Source organism: Miniopterus natalensis, chromosome X, assembly GCF_054644295.1.
Source record: "Miniopterus natalensis isolate mMinNat1 chromosome X, mMinNat1.hap1, whole genome shotgun sequence".
Lineage (NCBI taxonomy): Eukaryota > Metazoa > Chordata > Mammalia > Chiroptera > Miniopteridae > Miniopterus > Miniopterus natalensis.
In genome coordinates this window covers 80346469-80367600 of record NC_142103.1, presented here as the reverse complement: position 1 = coordinate 80367600, position 21132 = coordinate 80346469, and the positions used below count along the sequence as shown (strand labels likewise).

The window sequence follows — 21132 nt, the reverse complement described above, 5'->3', positions numbered from 1 at the left end:
AGGCTTGTTTTCTAAGGAAGAAGACAAAAGAAATTCTTTTGTTGTTGTTGCTCATTATATGAGATTTTTGCATCAGTAAATATTCCTTACATGTTTCCTTGTTGTTATGTAAGTTATAATATTTTTAATAATTTAAAAAGAGAATGCTTATGATTCTAGTTTCTGCCTCAGCTAAAGAGATTAGAATACTTTGACCTAGAAAGGAGTAAAAGAAAATTTAAACATGAAAAATTTTATTTTTTTAAAAATGAAAAATATTAAAGATATTTTAATACTTTGGTTTTAATTAGGATTAGCAGCAATTGTGAAGCTATACTGTTATTAACAGAATATTTTGGTCATTGTATATCAATTTAAGTCTTTAGGGGAAAATACACTATCACTGTATACCCTATGACATAAGCAATTCACTTGTATATTGTCCTCAATGAAGTTACTTTTGGCCTGTTTTTGGAGACAACTAAACCACAAGGTAAACTGACTAAAGTCAAACAAAAAAAATTATGAGTTGTTCAAAAGACACAGGACTTGTGAGAAAGGCTGTGGATCTGTGAGGAAAAGAGCTGGGAGGCTCCTGGAAAAGGGGTAAGTCTGAGACCAGAGGCCAGAAAAAAATGCAAAGGAATGCTTCAGGTTTAGGGTGGGGAAGGCAAGTGGGTCAGGAGGATAGAGGACGAGGGTCTTTCTCTATTTAATGTCAGGAAGCCGACTGATCAGTGAGCTGAAGCGAGCTGCCTGGCGCCAGCAGCTTTAAGCAGTGCTGTGACTTTAACCGGCAGAAACCTATGTCACCTTCTAAGGGAGAAAGATGGAGAATAAAGCCCATGACAGTTTAAAGCCAAATGAAATCACAACTTGCATCACAGTACATATGAATCACTATAGTTTGGTCAAGGGTTAGCATCAGCCACTTCGCTCTGGCTAATGTGAGGCTTTGTACTTGTACATGGGGAATAAAAAATGTCTTTAGTTCTTAATATTGGAGGATGCTCCATTTTCTTTTTCTAGGAGGCAGAATTCCAAATGATACTCACTTCTGCTTGTCAGAGCCCATTAAAACAAATGCCATGAGGTTGTTAAAATAATGTGATCCTACTGAAGTTGTGATGAATGGACCAGTTTGAAATAAGGAGGTGAGTTTTTAGAGGGAGCTTAGGGAGCCTGTTCCCGCCTCCCTATCTGCTATTCTTGTTAAAGTCTGAATGACTGGTCCTTGGGAAAGGGTTTGAGAAATCCTCTGCAAGTGGTGGTAAGATTTCCGGAGTAGGGGTTAAGAAGTATACTTTCCCATCCTTTTTATGAGGGAGCCCAACCTAGGGGTTTCTCTTCCTTTGGCTCAGCAGAGTAGCTGAAATTAATTTGGGAGGTTGAGTATATAAGGGGGAACAGATCAAGGCTATGAAACGTCGCGTATTTAAATATGAAAGCCAGGCAGCTTAGCCTTCTGCTGTGTAGATACCAACTGGTTATCTGTAACAACAATATAAGATGATACTGTATCTTTTTTTTTTTTTCTACATTTCTTTTTTTTTTATATATCTTTATTGATTTCAGAGAGAGGAAAGGAGAGGGAGAGAGAGAGATAGAAACATCAATGAGGAGAGAGTCACTGATCAAGCCCGCAACCGGGCATGTGCCCTGACCAGGAATCGAACCCTGATCGCCTGGATCCTAGGCCGACGCTCAACCGCTGAGCCACGCCTGGCCGGGCGATACTGTATCTTTTTAAACAGGATTTTTAATTGACTTTTTGGAGACAGGAAGGGAAAGGGAGAGGGAGAGAGAGGTAGAAACATTGATGTGAGAGCAGTACATTGATCGGCTGTCCCCTAGTGGGGATCAAGCCCGCAACCTGGGCATGCGCCTTGGCTGGGAATCTAACCGGCAACCTTTGGGTGCACGGGGATGATGCCCGACCAACTGAACCACACCGGCCGGGGCTACTGTACCTTTTATATATGTTGGGAAATATATTTTTGTCCTTGATAGAAAAGTTTACTGAACAAACTCAAAGATACGGAGAATAAACTGAAGGTTGCCAGATGAGAGGGAGGTTGGGGGGCTGGGTGAAAAAGGTGAAGAGATTAAGAAATAAAAATTAGTAGTTAAAAATAATCATGGGGGATGTAAAAGGGATAGCACAGGGAATAGAGTCAATAATATTGTAATAACTATTATACGGTGCCAGGTGTGTGCTTGAAATTTCATGTGTGTGGGGAGCACTTCATAAATTATGTAATTATCTAACTACTATTCTGTATATCTGAAACTAATATAAAATAATACTGAATGCTAACTGTAATTGAAAAAAAAGTTAATTGAAATTAAATGTTAGCATATATTCCAGTTAAATGGTATTCTCTCACATCTACTTTAAAAAATCAAGTAAGCTAGCAAATGAGAATAGAAAGTTGAAACAATATCACTTAAGACCAGCAGTAGTTTATAAACTATGACAGTTTAAATGTACTACATTTAAAAGATGCCATAAAAAAACTTCTTGAAAATGCCCATAGAGATCAGGGACTTTGGAAATAGTTCCGTTAGGAAGCACCAGGGTGAGAAAATGGTATCTTTGAGACCTGCTGGAAAATAACCTGGTAGGACGCGGAATGCAGAGAAGACACGGTGGGCTATATGTTGATAAATACTGCAGCTGGGCTTTGTGATATTGTCATCTCTACTGGTTTTGTCTGTTTGAAATTTTTAATAATAAAAAATGTAAATGTAAGTGCTTTAATTAGGATTAGCAGTAACTGCGAAGCTATACGAAGTTAGTAATAGAATATTTTGGTCACTGTATATCAATTGCAGTCTTTAGGGAAAAATATACTATTACCATACACCCTATGATACCATAAACATATGATAGAACCAGGGCACAGTATACTTTTTAAAAATCTGCCAGGTTCATCACTGATGGTAGAGATGAATCTATACTTCAAACCGAACTGCTGAAAACCTGGGGCTTTTGTAAGAAAAGCCATGCATACACGCTAGAGGTCAGGTTAGCCAAGTAAACCTCAAAGCTTCAAGCTTTCAGGTACAGAAATTATGACATAGCTGCCACCATCCATCTGACTTACTATAATGGTAAGAATAGGTAACTTAAAAATAACTTAACTTTGTACATGTGTGAATGGTCCAAGTTTCTTACAAAGAAACAAAAATAACTATTCAATGCTTTAAATACAGACAAAATCAAATACCAGAAGCTGCTGAAATGAAGCACGCTGCCTTGGAAACAAGGAATTTAGCAACTGAAACACAAAGGAAGACTTCTATTTTTAGCAAATTGCTTGTAACTCAAAAAGGCAGGTGGGAGATTTTATTATATGGTACCTACGTCACAAGTCACTGCGAGGATGAAATGAGTTAAATATAAGTGCTTAGAACAGTTCATGGCACAAAGCAGGTGCCATGTATGAGTTAGCTATCCTTACTGCTAGCATTATTATGATGCTGATGCATTACTAATTGTGTTTATTTTCATCTGGTAGTATCTGTGATTCTTGGCAAAGCTCAACCAGAAAGCCACGGTGTGCATTCCTGATAGCCATTCACAATCTCCAGGGATTGGAGGGGAATGATGACTTACAAGCAGTTTCCTGAGACACTGAGTTACCTTGAAGGGACTGATTTTATTCCCGTGGCCAACTGACTCTAAGAGTAGCAGAAACACCTTTAACTTAAGACATCTCTCTCTGTTAACTGAGTTTTGGCTTATGTCTTAATCCAAATAAAATTAGGCAAACCCATATGCCATTATAAGCAGATGGTACATAGCCAAAAAAGAAAATAGTACAAACCAGTCTCACCTTCTAAACTCCACAAGCTTCAATTTTGGCTTAAAAGAATAAGGCTGTAACTCTGAAACTGCTTTACCTTTCTTTTCTTTTTTTCCTTCCCCTTTTCTTTACTTTTTTCCAAGTCCCATATAAAATCCTAACATTACTGAAGAACTGAAAAGAAAACTTTAGGGAGCTCATGGTTTTGGAGTCTAGTGTTATATAAACCTGTGTTTGGTTTTATGTTGCCAGGCATGGCTGAAAAGGAAACTGTGGTTCTGTTGTGTAGAAAGTACAGGTTTTCGTAAAAGTGGGAGGAAACAGAACTTCCCCAACATAAGCTGCCCTGATCTGATATCCAGACACACTCCCCCACGCTTCCCCTGCACGGCATCCTATTCCATCAGCCATGTGTGGTGGCTCAGGGCAAAAAAGTCTAAGAAGAGCCAAGGTAGTGAGATCCCCCTTGAGCTTGTTGGTTTCCAAGAATTCCTTAAGTATTTTTTGGTATTGCTATTCACAATGTCAGTAATGACTTTTTACTTTTTAAATAATGAAAGTAATAATTTCCTAATCAGAAGTTTGTGAATTGCACATGTGGTTTCCAATCCACATTAGCTAAAGAAAAATATGAGTGTTTAAGTTGCACCAAGATGGCTCTGTATTATATTCTGGACTGCAGCTGTGAGACTGGCATTTATTTCAGTTTATTCTGGAATGTAAATGGCAAATTTTTCAGCTGTGCTGGCTCACTGACTACATAAAATGCAATACGTAAAAGGGTGATAAAGCAAAAACAAATAAAGACTGATAGATACTGAATAGAAAATAAAGATAAAGAATTACTAAAATTACCTGGATGAAATTTCCATTTTAACTTTACAATTAAGCCAAAAGTTTTAAAAATTAAGCCCTTTAAAAAAATTACACAAAGAAGTTCATTTTCCAGCTTATCCTGAATAAATCAGTTTGGTTACCAGACAGCTAATGGATACTTTTAAGTCTGGGCTCAAGTCTGTCACAAATACCTTACTCGGGGTAAAATAAAAAGTCAAATTCTATCACAATAAACTCTAGGGATCATTCCAAATTCTTTCTCTGAACAAGAGTTCTATTTGAAATCAGTATGGCACTAACCGAACAGTTTCTTTCACCTAACTAAATGAGCAGTTTTGCTGGAACGTATTTGTGGTAAAAGAATTTGAGCCTGGCCAGGCGTGGCTCAGCGGTTGGGAGTCGACCTGGGATCCAGGCGATCAGGGTTCGATTCCCGGTCAGGGCACATGCCCGGGTTGCGGGCTCGATCGATGACTCTATCATTGATGTTTCTCTCTCTCTCTCTCTCTCTCTCTCTCTCTCTCTCTCTCTCTCTCTCTCTCTCTCTCTCCCCCCCTCTCCTTTTCTCTCTCTGAAATCAATAAAGATATATATATATATATATATAAAAGAATTTGATTTGTAGTGAGTGTGGTTTGTGAAGTTGAGGGCCCAGCACTTTTAAAACGGTTGACTTGCGCGTGGGGGAAGGGGGCACATCCAACTGGTCTCCGGCTTTTACGCTGTATGAAAGAGGAATAGGGTCCCTGTCTTCCAGCCTAAACACAGAGTTGGGATCCAGAAAGGGTGGACAGACTTTAGCTGCAGCACAGAGGGAAGGGGAAGGGAGCGGCAAGGGAATGGTTGTTTTAAGGCCAGTTCCCTCCCTTCTACCCAGATGACAGTTCAGTTGACAGCGATTCAGGAATTTACTTGCGGCCTATGTTGCCCACCAAGGCTAGTGGGTCAGTGATGTAAGCGAAGAGCTTTTTCTCTGACTTGGTAACTACATGATAATTCACAAGCAATCCAAAGACAGATAGTTACTTCCAAACACATTCTCCAAAATAATTTAATTTCAATGGAAAAAGTAAAACATTCATAATATATTACCTTATATTTTCCTTTAATAATGCCTTCAAACAATCTTTCCTTGGTTCCATAAAAAGGCAAACAACCACTGAGCAGAATAAAAAGGATCACGCCACAACCCCAGACATCTACGGGTTTTCCATAAGGCTCTCTTTTGACAACTTCTGGGGCCATAAAATGAGGTGTTCCAACGCGTCCTACATTTAAAACAACAACAACATCAAGAAAAAAATAATTTACTTAAAAATGAGCTTTTATTCCCTTGAAAACTGAAAATAATAGAGCAGTAACAGTTTGAACGAAAAGTTTAACAATATAAATATTCTCTCACCGCCTCTGCCTTCCTCCATAAAATCAAGTTCACAGAAGGAAATAAATTACCTATCTAATCACTTCTTGAAAATAGAGCCCGGGATAGGAACTTGGTCTTCTAACACTGGTCCTTCCTATTGAATTCAGCAGGGTGCCCGGCAAGTGTTTACCTATTTCCTGCTTCATGAAGAAGTTGTTTAAATTTTCTAATTTTCATGTTATAAAATCACTAAAAATACAGAGCAGAGGTAGGTAGAAGAGTCAGCAGGCAGTGTAGCTGCCCAGGAAAGAGCTGGGAGGGCCTGCCCTGGGAAGGGGGAGGAAGGGGATGGGTGGTGCAGGGGTGAGAAGAAACCTGTGGAGAAAAAGATTACTTCTGACTGCCAAATGGAAATTCTCAAATGAAACCTAATGCTGAAAACTTCTATTTAGAATATGACTTTGAATCTTAAATCCTCTTAAGATTTTAGGTGTTGACTATAGCAATTAGCAATGATTAGTAATACTTTGTTATAGGATTTTTAAAGCTTCCCCGTAATGCTAACATTTGAAGAGAATGAGGGCAAATATATGATATAAACCAAAAGTCATGAAGCTCCCATTCAATCTTTTTGACTTCCATTTTCTTTAAAGAGTTTTCTTTTTTTCCTATTGAAATTAGCTTTCAGGAAGGAATCTGATAGCCATTGTCTGTATACTAGTAACCATCTTTAACTCAGTATTCCAAAGGGAATCCTTTCTTCTACTGTACCCTGTAGGGAAATTATTGTGGAAGGGGGCACTACCCAACAGTCTTGGCAGCTCTTCTACTTGTATGCAGGCCCAGTTTCCTCCTCTTCTCTCTCTCATTATACGGAGTCCAAGCTCATTTTTACTTTGAACATTACATAATACAGCTCAGAACTGTGATTCAGAGTTAAAAAAAGGCCCGAGAGATCTTCTAATCCAGCTAGAGAGAATGTATCATAAAGTCCTATTAGTAATTGTTAAACTCGCTTGGGATGGAGACTGATAAAGCAACTGTGTGTCCTGGGGCTGTACCTTGCTGCATGCAGCTCATTATGGTTCCCCTCATAATAGAGATTAAATTCAGGGTTCAGAGAGTCAAAGTATTTTCACTTAAGATGTACAGTAGATCAGTGAAAACTCTACTGGTTAGAAGAAAAGATCTTTATCTCCATATTGTCCCATTTTGCTTCCTCAAGTAACAAAGGGAAGCTGAAGTGATGAGACCTAAGCCTCTGACTTTGTTAACAGCTTGGGCGGGGGGGGGGGGGGGGCGCATTGGAGATTCACCTTGTTCTGATGCACAGAAGCTGGCATGAGTAGGGAAGGGCAGGACAAGAGATCAGGGGACCTGCTGACCGTTTGCATGATGCTCTGAAACTCAACTTACCTCCTACCACTTCCCACACAAGAAAGGTCTGAGCAGCTCAAAATGGGGGCCTCACTTAGGGATTAGTCAGAGCCACCGCGGCCAGCCTCAGTCATCCTGAGGAGGTTCTCTCCACTTATCTGGATGGAAGACTATACTGATGTGGAGAATTAGTGTTCATCGTCGAGAAAGATGCACGTATTTTGGTTCAAGAATTTGCTCACGGATGATAGAAGGAAAGACAATGGTAGAAAGAATATACAGGAATGATTTTTTTATTTTTATTTTGTACAGACCGGTAGAATGTACAAGGACTGGAGTTAACCTTTAACATAAACTGACGTCCCAAAACTCCTTGTTTGTTCTCTCTTAACTTTTCCTTCTTTGTGGTCACTTGATTTTCATGATTTTGACCACAAAATTCTAAGAACAGGAAGTCAATTACCAAACCAAGCTAAACGTTACTGCATATGACATACCTCAGATAAACATTTAAATATTTCATTGTCTGATACTATAAGAAGACCTTATTACCCAGGACCCCAGAGAAGGAATTGTTTTGAATAGCCACATATTCAGTTCTACAGGACTTGAATCTCTATGCACCTAAACCTTTTTACTTTAATACTTTTGGATGGCTACCTTCCTACAATTTCCTTTTACACAAGTTGCTACTCATAATTTAACCTTTTCTTGATGACTCAGAATTGCCATTGTAGATATCAATTAAAGACCTATGCTATAGAACAGGAAACCCTCTCTGGGACTTCAGAGGTATGTAAGGGTTGCTTTCCCAGTTTTGGTATCTGACTGACATATTTTTTTCTGTTTGGCTTTTGTTTCTTTTCTCTCACTATGTTCACTCCAGCCTCAGTTTCTAATTTGTTGCAGAAAATCTGCTATTAACTGGAAACTAATTAGCAACCAGTATTTTCATTTAATAATAATTTCCTAAGTGCCTACGAGGTCCCAGACAACCATTGTAGGTGCTGTGGACATACAGAGGGACAAGCCACGGTCCCCCTGGACCCTCATAGAGCTTAGTCTTTGATATGATTACAAACCTCTGCATCAAATGCTAATGGAGGTATGTAGCGCAGGGGGTTATGATAATATGGAAGACAAGGAGCAGGTTACCTAACTTGGGATGGTGAGGTTCAGCCTGCTTTTAAGATGAGATCATTGTAAGCTCAGGCTTCAAGAACAGTAAAAGTTAACTAGATAGATAAAATGACCAAAGGCATTCCAACCAGGGGGGCTAGAGGTGCAAGGTATAAAGAACACAAATGCAAAAAACTTTTTGAAAAATGAGAGCGTGCCAGCCTCATAGAGTGTCTTTAGATGCTCACTTGAGGACAACATGTGGGTTTTAAAGGCAGGAAGGAGTCTTGCTACTAATATAATGATTTTCTAGGTTCCTAGTTATCTTCTGGATAAGCGAGTTTTCCAAATAGCTGAGTTTTAGATAGAGGAAGTGTAAATAGAGGGGAGGGCAAAAGTAGGTTTACAGTTGTGAGTACACAAAACACAGTTTACTCTTGTATTATTATTTATTAACTGTCGTATTATCTATTTGTACAACTGTAAACCTACTTTTGCTTATCCCATATATGTAAATGGTTTTTACCATATGGAACATATAAAGGAGAGAATTCTTTTCTATTCAGAGGACTGAGTGATCAAAAATTCCAACTGATAGGAAAGTAGCTTTCTGTTAAAAATCAGCAAGTTAGCTGATAAATATTAGCAAAATTTTCAAAAGTATACCTTAAACAATAGGAAAGCTTTTAATAAGAGAAATCATTTATCCCTATCCATATTTATCATATTTTTAAAGACACTGTAATGCTTGAAGTAGTCATTTCAAGACTGTAAGGAAAGGTATGTTAATATTTTGACCATCAGAAAGTGTTTTAACTCTAAAAGTACTGAGAAAAAGGAATTTTGCATAACTTACACATTTTTGGCTCAAAAATCAGCTTTAAAAATATACAATTTAGGGGAAAAGTTCATGGGCTTTTGGAAAATAGATTAACATGTGGAAAATGTCCAGGTAAATTTAATGAATCTGTTTTTCCCCTCCAATCAAGATGCACACATGAAGCCCATGCCATTCTAAATACCAATAGGGTACAGATCCAGATCAATAGAAACTAAGTCATTATATGTGGTCAGTATATAACAGATAAAAGGAATTAGTTTCATTTCATTTTATCCCATCAACCTTGGGGATGTATATATCAGAAACTATTTGTTATAATTGTGTAGTCTTAACGCAGGGGTGATCTATATAAAATTAGATTTGAATGTTAGTTTAAGACCAACATTTGTTTAAAGATAACAACAATTTAGGACTTGTAGTTGATTGCAAGATTAATATGAGCCAGCAGCATTATGTGGTTGTCCAAAAAGCTAATGCAACTTGGGGAGCCTAACAGAAATTTAAGACACAAAGCAAAAGAAGTGATAGTCCCAAGTTCCTGTGTGCTGGACTGTACCCGCAGTTGTGTCCAGTTCTGGCTCTGTACTTTGGGCACAGTGAGGAGATTCTGAGCCAGTTTATATGAGGAACAGCTAAATTAACCTAGGCAAGTTAACTTGGACAAGACTTCAGGGAAAATGACAGCTGTCTTCAAACATCTGAATGGAAGGATTAAAACTGTTTAGCATGGCTCCAAAACTCACTATTAGGATCACTGGATGGAAGTTACAGGAAGGAAGATTTCTATCCAATGCAAGGATGAATGCTTCGATACTTTTTTTCCAATGTTTTAATACTTAAAGAGCTTTTCAAAAATGGAATAAACTGTCCTGGGACACGGTGAATTCTTTGCCATCTCAGGAATTAAACTAGAGCTCAACCTTTTGCTGGGAATTTTATGAGAGAATTCAATAATTAGTTGCAAGACTGAAGAAATTAAGGCCCCTTTGACTACTGAGATTTAATGATTTTATGATTAAACTATGCTTTACTACCTGATCTTTTGGTCAGTCTTCTGATCATGGATGAAAAGTTTTGAATTAGGGAAAAAAAATCAGTTTTTAAAACTATAGTCATCTTGCAGTTTCTCATATTATTGGAAACTATTAGCTGGAAGAAAATGCAAAACAAGAAAATTTAAAGCTAATTTAATTTTATAGGGCAATGTGCTATAATAATGACTTAAAGAATACAACTGTGACTCATAGCTCATTTTTCAGAAGATGGTCAGTGTTAATACCACTTTGATGTTTTAGTAATAGTGAATAAAATGGTCCTGGCAGGGTAGCTCAGTTGGTTAGAGCATCATCCTAATACACCAAAGTTGCAGGTTCAATCCCCAGTCAGGGCACATACAAGAATGAACCAATGGCCTGGCTGGTGTGGCTCAGTTGGCTGAGAGGCATCCTGTGCACTGCAAGGTAGCTGGTTCGATCCCCGATCAGGGCACATGCCCTGGTTGCATGTGGGAGGCATATGATGATGTTTCTCTCTCACATCGATGTTTCCCTCTCTTTCTCCCTTCCTCTCTCTCTCAAATCAATAAAAACATATTTAAAACAAAATTTATTTTAAAAAAGAAGCAACCAATGAATGCATGGATGGGTGGAACAACAAATGGATGTTTCTCTCTACAAATCAGTAAATAAAATTAAAAAAAAGAAATAAAATATCCTGTGTAACATTATGATTTTGATATTTATCATCTGTCAGGTATTTGAATTTAATATAAGCATTCTTGAAAGATGACAGGTTTTTTAAAAAAGGTGCTGTTGGTATTTTCCGTATTTTTCCTCTTTGTGAAGGCTGGTAGTATTTGTAGACAGAAAATAAAAGGAAATGATTAGCAGACTGATAGCTTGCAGAATAGAGAACTAAGTAATTTGCAAAACCAAGGGACAGAACTAAAAACAGGAAAGCATTCTGAGCTGGAGTCTATTCAAAGGAAAAAACAAAAAACCAAATACTTGAATCTGTAATTAGCATCCACCTCTACACTAGTGAAGTCTCTATTTTAACTTTCCTCATTTTCTGGGGCCTGGGAATTTTCTAGTTATGTTTTTCTTTGGCTGATAATAAAATCAGTCTGTATTCACATCTGCTTGCTCTTCCCAAATACACAGATTATGGCCTGAGCAGTACTTTGACAAATGGAAAGAGTAAAACAGTATGAAATTAAAAATTAGCCAGAGATGTAAGTCTGAAAGCGGATCACCCATATTTTTTTATTTGACTTTGTCCGATCAGTTCAACTTTAAAAGTCACTTTGCCTCAAATATCATCTTCTTCCAACATTGTTTTAATCTCTGTATGTAAGGTGTCTTCTCTGTTAAGTGCTGGGGATACAAAGACTAAAAGACAGCCTATTCTTAAGGGACTAAAATTCTAGTTATGACTACAGAGTTATTAAATTCAAAACTATGATGGCACTTTTGGGGGGGTGCGGTAGAGTTGGATGAAATGGGGTATAAAATATTGAAGATAGGCTAATATTTAGTTTGAAAGTTTTACACCAGCCTCAAAGTGACCAGGTTTTATGTATTTGCAAAGATATATGCGCCCCTATGTTCGTTGCAGCATTACTTACGGTGGCCAAGACATGGAAACAACCAAAGTGTCCTGCGATAGAGGACTGGATAAAGAAGATGTGGGACACGTACACAGTGGAATATTACTCAGCCATGAGAAAGGAGAAAATACTGCCATTTGCAACAACATGGATGGACCCTGAGGATATTATGCTGAGCGAAATAAGTCAGTCAGAAAAAGCTAAGAATCATATGATTTCACTCATATGTCGGATATAAAACTGAAACTCGTGGACACAAACAGCAGTGTGGTGGTTGCCAGAGGGAAGGGGGTGGGAGGGTGGGCGTGAAGGAGGCCTATTATATGGTGACGGGGAAGATATGACTTTGGGTGGTGGGCACACAGAGCCATATACAGATCTTGCAACGTAGAAACCCACACCTGAAACCTGTATGTTCATATTAACCACTGTCACCCCAAGAAATTTAATAGTGTTTAAAAATAAAAAATAAAAGTGACCAGCTTTTGAAGAGTATTTTTAAAAAGTGTTCTTACCTCCAGCTACAAGTCCAGACTCCCCTAATTGAATAGCTACTCCAAAGCCCCCGAGTTTAACAGGTGCCGAGTTTTCCTTTGAGGCGAGGAGAACACAGTGGGGCTGAAAAGGAAAACAGACAAACAAAAAAACAAACCAAAGATAAGGATTAATTTAAGATGAACAATCCAATTTACACAAAACTGAGTAACATGATAATAGAGTAATACATTAAAAACTTCTGGAATTATTTTAGATGCTTAAATTATTTGTCCAATTCTCACTTCTGGCTGATTTCTCCAAAGACTTATCTGTTCTATCTAATATTTTTCAGGAATTATTTGCTTCCAAGATTAGGGTATGGTGCTAAGAATTACTCAGGATTCTAATCACTGTTGTACACCAGAAACTAATATAATATTGTATGTAATCTATAATTAAAACTTAAATTAAAAAAAAGAGAATTACTCAGGAAGCATGGATGCTCAAGGAAGATATATTTTTCTTTTATAATTAAAAAAAAAACTTTATTGATTTCAGAGAGAGGAACGGAGAGGGAGAGAGACAGAGACAGAAACAACAATGATGAGTCATTGACCGTCCGCAGCCCACAACCCGGGCATGTGCACCGACCAGGAATCGAACCCCGATCGCCTGGATCCTAGGTCGACAGTCAACCGCTGAGCCACGCCCGGCCGGGCGGTATGTTTTTGCCTTTTGCATGCAACATTCTCTTCCTTCGAGAGACAGTCTACGGTTGTTTAAGGAAAATTATTTTACACCTTGTGCTAAAATGCTTCTTGAAACCTCTGACTTTACCTACACTGTATCTTGGCCCTTAGGGGACACTGATGGGCCTTTCTTTGTCCACCCTCCTGCCACCCTCTTTCTGTTTTTATTCATTTCACCCCTAAGTAAGAAGAGTCAGATTAAATGACTTCAACTGAGCCTTGCTCCTAGGGAATGCACAGCCCTCCCTGGGCATGCCTCTTCTTTGGACCTGTCCTACCTCTCTGTGGGAATGGGAGGTGAGACACCAAAAGAGGGAAAGGAGACACTTGGCCTGCCTCTAGCCAAGAAATTGGAAAAAGATCTACAGATTATATAATAGTATTCTTTCAATATAAATTCCCTGACTTTAATCATTTTACTGTAGCTATTTAGAGAATTTCTTATTTTTAGTAAACATATGAATAGGTAAAGAGAAAGATGACAGGGATACAACAAATGTAGGAAAATGTTACCATATGGGAAATCTGAGTGAAAGGTGTCTGCAGTTCTCTGTATTATCCTTTGAATTTTTCTGTAAGTCTAAAATTATGAAAAAACAACCCCATCCTATTTTAAAGTCACTTAAAAAATTCTGTGGTTATGCTTTCAATTTGTTACATAGTGAGGTCAATTTGTTTCAATTAGATTTTGATCTAATTTGGTATTTTAATTATGTAAAACATGTACATAGTTCCCACGTGAAAACTGCAATAAATACCATTCAGAGAGGTCTAGCTTTTATTCCCAAACTCTCCCTTCCCGTTGGTAACTATTGGTATTAGTTTTCGGTTTATCCTTCCACTGTTTTTTTGAAAATAGGGAAATACATATATTCAAAAATTTCACATAACAATATATCCAATAGATGAGTACACAGCAGTACCTAGAGATGTTCAGAGAGGTTTGTGTTTGTTTTATTTATTTTCCTTTTTAAACGAAAATTTTTGGGGTGTGTTTTGTTTTTTAGAGAGAGACATTTGTGTGCTGATGGGAAAGATCCCTAGAGAGGAAATACATTCCCAGGAGAGGCGGGGGAAGGGACATAATGCACAAGTGGGGTGGGAGTTGGCCCTGGTGTCAGCGAAGCGGGCAGGGTACAGGGCACCTGTAGAGGCAGACAGATGTCGACGTAGGAAGATGAGGAAGTTCTCTTCTGAGCACTTCTATTTTCCATTTACTTTGAAATAAGAAGTGGTCATCAAGTGGGAGTAGGAAAGGGGAGGGGTTTGTTGGCAATTTGAGAAGAGTGAAGGTGTGAAGAAGTATTTTCAAGGAATAGGAGCATGAATTGACCAAGGTGGTTGCTCTGAAACCATAGCATGAGAATCACACAGATTTACTGGCCTCCGCCCCCAGAGTTTCTGCTTCATAAGGTCTGGGATGAAGTGAAGAATGTGCATTTTTAACAAGTTCCTGTGTGACGCTGATGCTACCGGTCTGGGAACTATACTTTGAGAATCATTAGACTAAGGAAATACAGCAAGACTGTTGGCAGCACATGGACCCACTTGAGGTTTGTGGTCATGAACTTTAAGTGGGACCAATTAGCATGACTGTGTGTCTGAACCCAGCAGTCCTCATTCTGCCTGGCAAGGTTCAGGCCTGGGGGTGGTGGTGAGCTGAATTTAACCAGGGTGGGGGTTTAGATAAAGAGAGGACAGTGATATCAGTTAAGAGATGGCACCAAATAAGCATATCCATTTATTTCTTCTTTTTTACTTTTATCTTTATATAAATAAAAAGCCAAGATACCAACAAAGGAGGAAGAGGAAGGGTGAGGGGAAGAGGATATATAGGAATGAGCTAAGAACATAGAGGCAGAAAGAAGAAAGTTCAGAATGAACAGGAAAAAGCTCAAATAAAGGAAGAATTAGAAAAAAATTATATTCAAACCTGGTCATAGTAGGGCCAGGGAAGTGAAGATTAAAAAACAGAACTAGTATTTTGAAAAGGGATCGCTTAGGTGTGGAAAAATGGCTAACATAATATGGAAAAAAATATTTATATTTGATTTTATGAATGTTAATAGATAAACATTTAGTAATTTAAAAAATCCTGCCAGGACCTTGAAAAGATATTTGCACACCCATGTTTAGCATTATTCATAATAGCCAAGAGGTGGAAGCAACCCAAATGTCTATAGATAGATGAATGGAAAAAGAAAGTGTGAAGATACAATGTAATATTATGCAACCTTAAAAGAAAGAAATCCTGTTGCAAGCCACAACATGGGTAAACCTTGGTGATGCTATGCTAAATGAAATAAGCCAGCCATACAAGGACAAATGTTATACGATTCCACTCAAATTATCTAAAGTAATCAAAATCAAAGAAAGTAGAAAGGTGATTGCCACAGGTGTGGGGGGGAGAATTAGTACTTAGTGGATATAGAGTTTTAGTTTTGCAAGATGAAAAAGTTCTAGAGATCTGTTGCACAACAATATAAATATACTTAACACTACTGAACTGTACATGTAAAAATCATTAAGATGGTAAAATTTAACATTATGTGTGTTTTAAAATATCTTTTTATTGATTTTTTTACAGAGAGAGGGAGAGAGAAACATTGATCAGCTTCTCCTGCATGCCCCCTACTGGGGAATCAAACCCACAACCTGAGCATTTGCCCTGACTGGGAATTGAACCAGTGACCTCTCAGTGCACGGGACAATGCTCAACCAACTGAGCCATACTGGCCGGGGCTAATGTTATGTTTTTTAAAACAGCATATACATACAAAATTCTTGCCAGACTAATATAGTAATCAAACCAGGCCAATGCAGTAATCACCTTCCTTGGCTGGGGGTGTGGGGTATAGTTAAAAGCTACAAAATAATTTTATTCTAGTAATTTAAAAATACTCTGTCCCATGTGTCATATTTATAACAAACTAAAAGCTCTGGAGAATATGATATGCAGAAAAGTATATGTACCCAGAAATAATTAGAATGTTAGCTGAAGCTCAGTGAGTTAAATATTATTAAGCTTAAACAAAGTTGCAGAGTAGCAATTATGGGGGAAATAAAAACTAACTTCTCTTCATTTCAAATGACAGCAACAACAAAAAATGACATTAACCTGGAGGGCCAGCAATTACATAAATGGATAGATAGTGATTAAATATCAGATTAGGACGAAAACAAAAACTGCAGCACTCCATTATTTTCTTTAAAATATAGGAGATATTTCAATTTACTTGGGAGAGTTTATCATGGTGATAAAATGGGAAGAATACTAACACGAATCTCATCTAGTCCTAAAATTATAAGATTATTTTAGAAAATAAATCCAAGAGCCCAGCCAGGCGTGGCTCAGCAGTTGAGCATTGATCTAGGATCCAGGCGATCGGGGTTCGATTCCCGGTCAGGGCACATGCCCGGGTTGCGGGCTTGATCCCCAGTCGGGGGCGTGCAGGAAGCAGCCGATCAATGACTCTCTCATCATTGATGTTTCTCTCTCTCTCTCCCTCTCCGTTCCTCTCTCTGAAATCAATAAAGATATATGTTAAAAAAAGAAAAAATAAATCCAAGGTCTTAAAGGAATACATGGAAATATACTAAGATAATGTACAGATAAAAAAGAACTTTAAAAATTAATGAATAAAATAATTCATTATTAAGGTTAGTATCATTCAACACGGTAATGCCATTTGTATGTGAATAACTAAATTTCTAAAATGAATTTAGAAAGAAACAAATTCAATGCTTATGTTTTAAAAATCCACGTAACACATAACCACACAGGAAACTCTAAGTCAACTTATGCTTTACCTCTTCACAGTAGGTCATCAACAAACCTGATGAAATAAGGGTCTGTTTACCACCCTTTATGGCTTCCTGGTTATCTACAAAATAAAGTCCAAACTCTGGACATTAAGAAAAGGAAAAAAAATTTGTCCCCCAAGAACCAGCAACTCTTGTAAACTACAAGGAGTTTATGTTTTGACTTACGTATCTTTATCCCCACTGTTGTGCTTTATAAATACTAAAATATTTTAAAGGAAAAAAAAAATCCATATAGCATGTTCTGTATCATTTCTTAGAAAAAACCAGAAAATGTATATTTCTGCTTAGAATTTATAAAGCTTCTTTGTTTTGAGGCATAAGGGGAAACTTCCCACAACTGCCAAGGTGAAGGTATTCATATAAAAGATATAAATAATTTCCTAAAGTTAAGTGTTCACTGAGATTAAAGATAAAGTTGTTACATAGTGGTGGAGTTTTTCAGTGTTTTCACAAGAAGTCTGAGGGTTGTCAAGTTGAATAAAGAAAGAAAAGGAAAAAAAAAGTCAATTACCACACGCAAATATAAAAAAAAGAAGAAAACCCTAACCAGCTGCCCCACGGACCGGATGGAGGAGCCCAGCTGACACACCAAGAGTCTCTGTCTAGGGAAGCTTGGCTTCAGTGCCTTCTACTTCGAGAGAGCCTGAGCTGTGAGTATTCCTTGATTTCAACTACACAGGTGATTCTTTATTTCAGTTAAAATGTGATATATCTGAATATTAAAAGTGAAACTTGCTTCATGGTGACACCTTGCTTTTAGAAACTTGAATAAGCTGCTTGTTGATGTCTCTGCCTTAACTTGACTTGTCTTCTTAGTTACTTGAAGTAACTTTAGGACACTGGAGGTATTTAAGCTCATACTCCAAATATTGTCACATTGTGCATCCTGTATTTTGTATATTGCCATAAAGGCTTGTAGATCTGCTTGGATTAATTAAAAGTTATTTTCATATGCAACAGATTTTATTTCCAGTGTATTACAAATGACATTTAACTTATTAACGTTATTAAGTCATGCTGTCTCCCTTGTTTCAATGATAGTAACAGTATAATAAAAAAAATACTGTTTTATGGTAATTACCAGACCTATTAAATTTTAAGTCTTGTGCTTCAGAAGAGAAAAAGCAAAAGCAAAAGACACTTGTGTTAATTCAATTAACTCAAATTTATGAAATGGTATTTTAGACATAGTTAAGTTTATAACAAAACTTAATATACTACTAATAGTTTTATTCCCAAAGTAACATGCTTTCAATTTCCGTTCCGTATGCAGCAATTAATGGAATGTTTGAAGCATGGCCTGAATGATTCAGTCATTATGATTCAGTCAAACTACAAGTGGTGACAGGCTGCTATTGTTGCCAAACAGGTATGTACTGTACCGTAACAATGTGATGTTTTCACAGACATACCCAAATTGCATTTAAACAGCTTTTGCTCCTTGGATGCCACAGTGGAATCTGTTGGGTTCACGAAGCTCCTACCTGAACCGGTTGAAAAATACTGGCAAAGGCGGGATGGAGGGCGCACCGCAGCACTAACACAGGGCTGCAAACTCAGGGTTGTCTAAGTAACAACATCACAAAATCATTTACCATCTGCTATCAGAAAACCATTGTGACCGCTTCAACACAGCGCGAGTCGCAGGCAGCCAGCCTCGGGAAGATTAGTCCACTATGTGAACGCAGTGGTTTGTTTCCTGTCTTCACTGGCCATTCTTAACAAATCAAACAGCTTGTTTTAAAAAATCAGTAAATGGCCTTAAGAACACAGATAGTGGAACGCAGATTTAACCTGATTGACACATTGCAAAGAAGGCAAAAATCAGCCAGTAAATTTAAAGCAGAATTTAGCCTGTCAATTTGTAAATAAATGACTGGTCACCAGCCGACTAATACATGGTTCTAAATGATGGCTACTATTACTATTTAAACAAACACCTTGCTTTTGCTGTATTTTCTTCAAGCTCAAAAAGATAGCAAATAAAGCAAAACCAGAAAGCTTTATTCGCAATCTTGTCCAACTATTATTTATTTTATTTGCAGATTAGAGCTGAGGCAAATGGTTTCGGGATATGTGTTTTGTACTAACAGCTTTCTAGAAACATCTTGACTAGGTTATCAGGCCTAGAAGTAAGTTGGAAAAGATATGCTCTGGGGGACGCGCTGACCATTCTGACGAATGATTTGTGATTCTGTAAACTATATTTATTACTTGCTGTAATGGACACAGCAAATAAAAAGATTAATACCTTTTCCAAAGAAGTAAAGCTAAGTGGCATAAGCTCTTCTTAGAATTGTGGATATTGTGAAAGGAATCATGTCAAAACACTGCTGACAGAACTAAATGCTGATCATATGTGATTAGGAGGAGAGAGGCCTGGTGAAAAGGCTCATGGGCTCCTAAAAGCTAGACAGAACTGAGTCCCAACTTGGGTACTGACTGCCACTTAACATCTGTGCGGTCATGGGCAAAGATCATAACCTCATGGGCAAAGATCATAACCTCTTGATCTTTCATGACCTCTTTTGTAATACCTACCTTGCATGGTTACTAAAAGGATTATGTAAATGAAATATTATAAACGTGCTTAACACACTGCCTGGTGCATAGAAAATTCTAAATAAATCTTAGATAGTGGTTCAGCTATCTAGCTCAAGGGTTCAATTCTACATGCACATTAGAATCCCGTGAGGAACTTTAAAAGGAAGCCATTGCCTGAAGCCCATTCTAGACCAATTAAATCAGATCTGGGGACGGAGCCAGGCATTAGTATCCTTATAAAGCCCTCAAGGGGATTCTAATATGCAGCCAGGATTGAGAACCACTGCGAATCTCTTCTACAAAGTACCCAATCCATGGTAGTCTGCACAATCTCTGGTGGTAAGACCCTTACTGCCTCCCAAGATAGATTGTTTCATTCTAAAAAAGTATTTCCTTAAAAGAAGGCAACATCTGTCTCTGCAATTTCTGCTCACTGGTTCTTGTTCTGCTTTCTGAAGACATGGATTATAAGGTGAAATCCTTTTCTGCACATCCTTGTAGAGCATTGACATTTCCAGGGAAGTGCCTATTTCCCTCAACTTGCTGCTATGACATGATTTGGACTCTCCTCCCCATTGGCTCTGTGGCCTCTTCTAAGTGTGCTGGTGAAGGTGAAACTCTGCATTCTGGGTGGAACCCTACCAGCTTGGGACAGAACCAGATTAGCAGTAACAATTTCCATTTAATAAAACTACAGATTGCCCGGCCGGGCGTGGCTCAGCAGTTGAGCATCGACCTAGGATCCAGGAGATCGGGGTTCGATTCTCCGTCAGGGCACATGCCCGGGTTGTGGGCTGCAGCCGATCAATGACTCTCTCATCATTGATGTTTCTATCTCTCTCTCTTCCTCTCTCTGAAATCAATAAAGATATATTAAAAAAAATAAAAATTAAACACTCCAGATCTATGAATTCAACCGAGGAAGGGGTTATTTTTCGTTGCTGCCACATCACACTACTGATATGGCAACTGCAATCAATTGTAATTGTGTAACTGTGTTTTTATTAAGGCAGCTAAAGCCCTTCCTATACTTGAACAGCTGATTTTAATATACACAGGTAGACCTTTACATAGTTTTCTACTAAATTCTACCTTCCATTCAACAATATTTATTGTGCTAAGCACTTGGTACACAGAGGCCAACAGAAGAGACTTGGTTCCTAATCCTAATGGAGTTTAAAATATAGCATGGGAGAAGGAAAAAAAACCACGATAGCTTTTAAAGTCATTTCAGCTACCCGAGCTCTCAAAATCGCATCACTTGTGATTCCTTCCATCAGTGGCTCTGAGATGCTTCTACCTGAGCCTCTGCCAGCTCCCTGTGGAACCACACACTGCAGGTCCCTCTATAGGCGCCTTTCCCCCCCTTCCTGGTAATTTAGGTTGCATTATCAGCTTCATTTTTGGCAGCCTGCCATTCTTCCTAGATTGTCCTTTCCTTTTAGAATTTCATAACACAAAAAACATGACTGGAAGTTTCTATCAACTTTATAAAATCTGTCTTCCTCAGACTGGTGAATTTCAGAGGGAAGGCAGGGGTGGGTGGGGAGAGGTTAACCTAAGAACTTATATGCATATATGCATAACCCATGGACACAGACAAT

The 21132-nt window shown here is 38.1% G+C and overlaps 1 protein-coding gene across 5 annotated transcripts in view; it reads right to left on the bottom strand.

Annotated features, from left to right (window-relative positions):
* CASK (calcium/calmodulin dependent serine protein kinase) overlaps positions 1 to 21132 on the bottom strand; it is a 372464-nt gene that overhangs the window by 134001 nt on the left and 217331 nt on the right. For all 5 annotated transcript variants that reach the window (XM_087829368.1, XM_087829364.1, XM_087829366.1 and 2 more), the window contains exons 6-7: positions 12449 to 12551; positions 5718 to 5893 (exon numbers count right to left, since the gene is read on the bottom strand). In XM_087829368.1, coding sequence (XP_087685494.1) covers positions 5718 to 5893; positions 12449 to 12551 — 279 coding nt within the window. The remainder of the gene's footprint in view (positions 1 to 5717; positions 5894 to 12448; positions 12552 to 21132) is intronic.